This window comes from Cervus elaphus, chromosome 18 (genome assembly GCF_910594005.1).
Source record: "Cervus elaphus chromosome 18, mCerEla1.1, whole genome shotgun sequence".
Classification (NCBI taxonomy): Eukaryota; Metazoa; Chordata; class Mammalia; order Artiodactyla; family Cervidae; genus Cervus; species Cervus elaphus.
The window spans coordinates 97,986,289-97,993,675 of NC_057832.1; the positions used below are offsets into that span (position 1 = coordinate 97,986,289).

At 38.4% G+C, this 7,387-nt stretch overlaps 1 protein-coding gene and 1 non-coding gene across 2 annotated transcripts; both read left to right on the forward strand.

The window, feature by feature from the left end:
* The first annotated feature begins 562 nt into the window (after positions 1-562).
* Positions 563-2,070, forward strand: LOC122674799 (WW domain-binding protein 4-like). The gene has a single exon (XM_043873350.1). The coding sequence runs from the start codon at positions 723-725 to the stop codon at positions 1,908-1,910; it is 1,188 nt and encodes a 395-aa protein (XP_043729285.1). The 5' UTR covers positions 563-722; the 3' UTR covers positions 1,911-2,070.
* Positions 2,071-6,728: 4,658 nt separating this feature from the next.
* TRNAG-UCC lies at positions 6,729-6,801 on the forward strand. The gene has a single exon. It is a non-coding gene; the product is annotated as a tRNA-Gly (tRNA).
* Positions 6,802-7,387: the final 586 nt, after the last annotated feature.

Here is a 7,387-nt window from a genome sequence, read left to right on the forward strand (position 1 = left end):
TATTGTAAAGTAACTAGCAAAAACCACAATATTGTAAAGTAATTAGCCTCCAACTAATAAAAATAATTGGGAAAAATTAAAAAATTTTTTAAAAAGGGATAAAAAGTTATAAGAGCAGATACTTTCAAAAACATGAAGAGTAGAGCAGTTGAATATCTAGCACTCAAATAGCCAAGAAATACATATTTTAAAATCTCTAAAACAATCAGCAAAATCAACAACATAACAAGTTATGCTCTACCTAACAATAAGCTTTTTAAATAGCAAAGAAATAAGGGAAAAGAATGATGAGTATTTACTGCTCAAATTAGTTGAGTGTGAGCTTTTTCCAATTTAAAGTATTGTTAAGTTACTGACTTTCTAAGTAAACCTGAAGAATATTTTAAATATTTAAACCATCTTTCACAAACCACATTGTAGCACAGTAAATAAGATTTCTCAATAAAAGAACAAAAACCTCACTAACCAGGTGCCTTCTCAACAGGTCAAACTTGTAGAATTTATCCAAATTTGTTTTAAAAACAGTTCACAGGAACGCGGATTGGGTCGCTGGGGCACCCGTAGTTGGGAGCGGCGGAACGCGGGCCCTGGGGACGGCGGGAGGCGTCCGCGCGCTGAGGCTCCGGTGGGCCTCGTGGTGAGCTGGGGCCCAGTTCTCCCCGCGCGGAGAACCCGAGCCTCGGCCGGGTTCCGGGGCGGCCCGCGGAGCGCCTGGTCCAGTCATGGCAGACTACTGGAAGTCACAACCAAAGAAATTCTGTGATTACTGCAAGTGTTGGATCGCAGACAATAGGCCTAGCATTGAATTTCATGAAAGAGGAAAGAATCATAAAGAAAATGTGGCGAAGAGGATCAGTGAGATTAAACAGAAAAGCCTGGATAAGGCGAAGGAGGAAGAAAAGGCATCAAAGGAGTTTGCGGCAATGGAGGCAGCTGCCCTGAAAGCATACCAGGAGGATTTGAAGAGGCTCGGCCTAGAGTCAGAGATCTCAGAGCCAAGCGTGTCACCAGTTACCAGCACTGTCCCACCCACCTCTGCATCAAATCAGCAGAAAGAAAAGAAGAAAAAGAAAAAAGACCCTTCAAAGGGCAGATGGGTAGAAGGCATAACCTCTGAGGGTCACCATTACTATTATGATCTTATCACAGGAGCATCTCAGTGGGAGAAACCTGAAGGATTTCAAGGGAACTTAAAAAAGGCAACAGGGAAGACTGTGTGGATAGAAGGATTAAGTGAAGGTGGCTATACCTATTATTATAATACTGAAACGGGGGAATCCAGATGGGAAAAACCTGATGATTTCATTCCACACTCCGGTGATCTGCCTTCTAGTAAAGTCAATGAAAAGTCACTTGGCACCCTAGAAGAGTCCAAATCATCAGATTCACGTAGTGAGTCTGATGGCGAACAGGAAGCAGGAAAGGAGAAAAAAAAAGAAGAGATCCCAACAGAAACACAAAAGCTAATAATAAAGTTTAAGGAAAAAAATAAAAATAGTAATAAAAGAACTGAACCAGAAACACAGAAAGAAAAAAATACCCAAGGGAAGAATTCATCAGGTCCAAGTGAAGAAAAACCCAAAGAAAAAAATACCCAAGGGAAGAATTCATCAGGTCCGAATGAAGAAAAACCCAAAGCTCATAAAAAACCAAACCCATATGGAGAATGGCAGGAAATTAAACCAGAAGTTGAGTCCCATGAGGAGGTAGATTTGGAACTTCCAAGCACTGAAAATGAATATGTATCAACTTCGGAGGCTGATGCTGCTGGGGAACCCCAACTGGTTTTTAAAGAAAAAACAGTAACTTCTCTTGGAGTCGTGGCAGACGGAGTGGCCCCAGTCTTCAAAAAGAGAAGAATTGAAAATGGAAAGTCTAGAAATTTAAGGCAACGAGGTGATGATCAATAATTATAAGAAAGCTTTTAATGTGTGCTTTTTGGACATAATGGAGACTGTACATCTTTAAAAGCTCCTCTGTGTTTGTTTTACATTATTTAAGTGATAAAAATTTAGACTTACTCTGAATGTATTTTATGTGAATTTAAAATAAATCTTTTTTCATGTGAAATTGATTTTTGTTCCTAAAATGGAAGCCTACCACATTGCATTGTAATACAGTGTATTATCTTCAGTGTCTAAAAACTGGTAACCATGTCATAATATAAGATGCTATGTATCTGTTACTTAAAACGTTTGTCCCATTCTTCCTCTTATGAACATATTTGTACTGCACTGAGAATGAATTACCTTTGCACACTGATATTATCCAAGAAATAAGAATTATACCACATAAGAGATTCATAGCCCATGATGATTCAGTTCTGAGGATCCTGTCAGAAAGGCTGATGTAGAAATGCATCAGTATATGCATATCTTCCTTACTTTTTTCAACTTAAGGTCAAGGACCAAGAACCAGGACTGTAGCTCAGGTAGTGGTTAATAGGGAATGAAAATCGGACCAAAGGAAGATAGGTGTCTCTGCCTGGTTCAGCACAAAGCGACAACCTTTGCTTGGCATTTTCACCTTGAGCCAGGCACTGTGCTAGGAACTGGGGGTGTAATGGTGACCAAGATACGTCTCTGTTCTTCACAACTTCTCACTCAGATGGAATCGTTTTCCCTAGTCATGCACTCTGTGCACCGGCCTAATATGTACTGGAAAATAGTTTTTAGGGTTTATTTAAAACTCGGTAGATGAAGTCTTGAACAAAAACAGTAAGGTCTCTGACTTCAGTGAAAAGTTTTGGTGTTTCTTTAGGCAGATTGGAAATTTCCCATTTCCTGGTTAAATTTCTTAAAAAGTGGAACTTCCTTATTTAATCCATTTGAGGTAGGTACCTTCCCTTTATTATTCCAAATTCTTAAGATTATATTTTTTATAAGTTGTACAGTAGTTAACATTTGGCAGTAAATATTTGTCTTTTTAAGGTTACTAGTGTACATGTAAGAAAATTATAGCTTATTAAAAACTTATGAAAGTCAAAAAAAAAATAATAAAAAAAAAAATAAAAACAGTTCACAAAAGAAATACACTAATAGCCAAACAGATAAACAAAAATATTTAGTCAGTTCAGTTTAATTTAGTTGCTCATTTGTGTTCGATTCTTTGTGATCCCACGGACTGCAGCACGGCCAGGCTTCCCTGTCCATCACCAACTCCCAGAGCTTGCTGAAACTCATGTCCATCGAGTCAGTGACGCCATCCAACTGTCTTATCCTCTGTCATCCCCTTCTCCTGCCTTCAATCTTGCCCAGCATCAGGGTATTTTCCAATGAGTCAATTCTTCCCATCAGGGGGCCAAAGTATTGGAGTTTCAATTTCAGCATCAGTCCTTCCAATGAATATTCAGGACTGATTTCTTTTAGGATGGACTGGTTTGCTCCCCTTCCAGTCCAAGGGACTCTCAAGAGTCTTCTCCAACACTATAGTTCAAAAATGTCAATTCTTCGGTGCTCAGCTTTGTTTAGAGTCCAACTCTTACATCCACACATGACTACTGGAAAAACCATAGCCTTGACTAGACGGACCTTTGTTGGCAAAGTAATGTCTCTGCTTTTTAACATGCTGTCTAGGTTGGTCATAGCTTTTCTTCCAAGGAGCAAACATCTTTTAATTTCATGGCTACAGTCACCATCTGCAGTGATTTTGGAGGCCAAAAAAATAAAGTCTCTCACTGTTTCCATTGTTTCCCCATCTATTTGACAAGAAGTGATGGGACCAGATGCCATGATCTTAGTTTTCTGAATACTGAGTTTTAAGCCAAATTTTTCACTCTCCTCTTTCACTTTCATCAAGAGGCTCTTTAGTTCTTCTTCACTTTCTGCCATAAGGGTGGTGTCATCTGCATATCTGAGGTTACTGATATTTCTCCCTGCAATCTTGATTCCAGCTTGTGCTTCATCCAGCCCAATATTTCACATGATGTACTCCGCATATAACTTAAATAAGCAGGGTGACAATATACAGCCTTGATGTACTCCTTTCCCAATTTGAAACCAATATGTTGTTCCATGTCCAGTTCTAACTATTGTTTCTTGACCTGCATACAGATTTCTCAGGATGCAGGTCAGGTGTTATGGTATTCCCATCTCTTAAAGAATTTTCCACAATTTGTTTTGATCCACACAGTTAAAGGTTTTGGCATAGTCAATAAAGCAGAAGTAGATGTTTTTCTGGAATTCTTTTGCTTTCTCAATGATCCAACGGATGTTGGCAATTTGATCTCTGGTTTCTCTGCTTTTCCTAAATCCAGCTTGAACATCTGGAAGTTCATGGTTCACGTACTGTTGAAGCCTGGCTTGGAGAATTTTGAGCATTACTTTGCTAGCATGTGAGATGAGTGCAATTGTGTGGTAGTTTGAGCATTCTTTGGCATTGCCTTTCTTTGGGATTGGAATGAAAACTGGGATGAAATTTGGGATTGGAATGGAGTGATCAAAGAATTTCAATTTAAAATGAGATACCACATTTGCCATGTAAACTGGCTCTGGCTTTATTGTGTAATTCTATATTGTGCACACACACACACACACACACACACACACACACACACACACACACACACACACACACACACACACACACACACACGATTAAACCACATTCTATTTTTTCAAAGTACTCATTTCAACAGCAGTAGTTAGATGATCACATTATGATTATATTCAAACTCTGCTGGTAGATGTTAACTTGACTCAATCTTACTAGGAAATGATTTGGCATTTTAATTATCTATCCTGTGGTCTTGCAGTCCTCTAAAACATAAAATTTTAATCATTACATAATATTTCATCAAATGTATATATCACCGTCTATTTAATCATTCCCCGACATTAAGTGGGCTTCCCTGGTGGCTCAGCAGAATCTGCCTGCAATGCAGGAGATGTGAGTTGATTCCTGGGTCGGGAAAATCAAATCTCCTGGAGGAGGGCGTGGCATCCCACTCCAGATTTCTTGCCTGTTGAATCCCCATGGACAGAGGAGCCTGGCAGGTCACAGTTCACGGGGTTGCAGAGAGTTGGAGACAACCGAAGCAACTGAGCACATAGCGATAGAAAGCAGATTGGGCATTGGCATGAGCCACATGGGCACTGGCATGGGCCACACGGGCATGGAGACATATGGGAACTTCTAGGGATGATGTAATTGTTCTATAGCTTGATTGTGGTGTCTGTTACATAACTGAATGCATTTTTAAAAATTCATTGAATTATCCAATTAGGTGCATTTTGTTGTATGTAAATTATTCCTCAATAAAACTATTGAAAAACTCTTCTGATAATAAATTCTTTTCATTTTTAAAAATAGGAGCTAAACGTGATATTTTTACATGGATGGGGAACTGGCTTCAAAAAGATGGGAGACAAAGGAGTAAATACTAAGTATCTCTTTCCCTGGATGGAGATGTGTTCAACAACAGGATTTCTTCCATGAGAGATTACTACTCAAATCAACCTTATTAAATGCTAATATAAAAAAGGCGATTACATAGGAAACAGGGCTTGTAGGTGATCCTTAAATATCTTTCAACAGTGTATGCCAAGTCAATGAACTAATTGTTGGAAGATTTTATACTGTGTGAATAAGGATAGGCAATGCATCTTAAGAAAAGCAATTCAAACTTACATTAATAATATTATATAGGCTCAAGTTATTTTCCTAGGATACACTGTTCCCTGAAATTATTGATAACTATTGTAGGCATGATAACAGTATTATGGTTTTTAAAATTCTTTATTTTTTAGAGGTAAACACTAAAGAAATTTATGATAAAGTGATATGATATCTGGGATTTGCTTTAAAATAATCCAGCAGGGTGATGAGAAGACATGAGAATGGTTAGGAATACAGATGAAACAAGATTGGACATATACTGATAATTGCTGGAGGATTTGCTTTTCTAGTCTCTTTATTTTGTGTATGTTTGAATATTTCGGTAATAAAGATGGTTTTTGGTTTTTTGTTTTTTTCACATTTCCTGGGAAAAAATCTTGGCCTGGAGTCATCCTCTACTATGCTACATGGTCCGTAAGGACATAAGGAGAAACTGAAAACACATCTTTCAAGACAAGGGGATGTGGTACAGCAGAATGACCAAGGGTGCTCATCTTTTCTATGCCAAGGGTCTCTCTGGAGAATCTGATTCAGTTGAATGGTAAGTTTATCAGGTATCACCAGGCAGAGGCGATGCCCAAAGTCTGATAAATACAGGCTTGTGATTCTGAGCTAATTTGATTCTGTGCTATTTGAACTAGGACTCCAGGCAGAAACTGAGGGTTTCAGAGGTAGTGTTTAATATGCTGGGGAGAGGGAAAGGAAAAGGCTAGATGAACTTTCAAGACTCCTGCCAATGAGAAATCATATGCAGGATGTCTATAATAACAGAGAAGGCAAATTTTCAGGACATCATCCCAGTGAGCTGCTCTGAATCGTAAACCCAAAAGAATGCTAGGATCAGACAGAGTATAGAAGAGGAAATTCATTCCATTCCATATGTGCCTGCCAGGCTTCTCTGTCCATGGAATTTCCCAAGCAAGAGTACTGGAGTGGGTTGCCATTTCCTTCTCTAAGGGATCTTCCTGACCTGGGGATCAAACCCATGTCTTCTGTGTCTCCTGTATTGCAGGCAGATTCTTTACTCATTGAGCCATCAGGGAAGCCATTATCCTGTATACTAATTGCCAAAAAGTACTATTAGAAATTTAAAAATACAGAAAAGAGGGACTTCCCTGGTGGTTCAGTGGCTAAGACTCTGTGCTTCCAATGCAGGGGGCCCGGGTTCAAACCCTGGTCAGGGAACAAGATCCCATGTGCTGTAACTAAGACCTCATGCAGTCAAATAAATAAATAAATATATATTTAAAAAAAAATACAGAAAAGAGTAATTAATTATTTTATTATACCTCAAGGGAAATGTGTGAAAACAAGAGACCAAAAGATGACAAAATCAGAGACTGGTTGTAAAGGTTGTAAATTCATAGAGGTATAAATAGTATAGTAGGGACTTTCCCATGACATCCTAGAAAGCCAGAACTAGAATATGCCACTTAAAGTTTAAAGATGTAATTTAATTCCAATAAAACAAGAATATAAGAATTTATTACCTAAGAACATGAAGATGCTTACACAGGGTATAACTACCAAATAATAAAATACAATTAAATTAAAGTAGGATATCGGAGAGAAAAATCCTAAACATTTGCGACTAACACCATATCATCCAAGCTTTTTACAATCTATCCACTGGTACTACTTCAGAGGCTGAGTTGGACAAATCACTGTGTTGCCAAATACTGCAATTCTTAGTTTTTTTGAGATTTGATGAAAACACAAGTCACTGTTCAGAATAACTGTTGGTCTTTGACACATTTTGGGCTTTGGGCTT

Excerpts from the sequence above, each read along its gene's own strand:
- LOC122674799 (XM_043873350.1), top strand. The coding sequence starts at position 723 with ATGGCAGACTACTGGAAGTCACAACCAAAGAAATTCTGTGATTACTGC.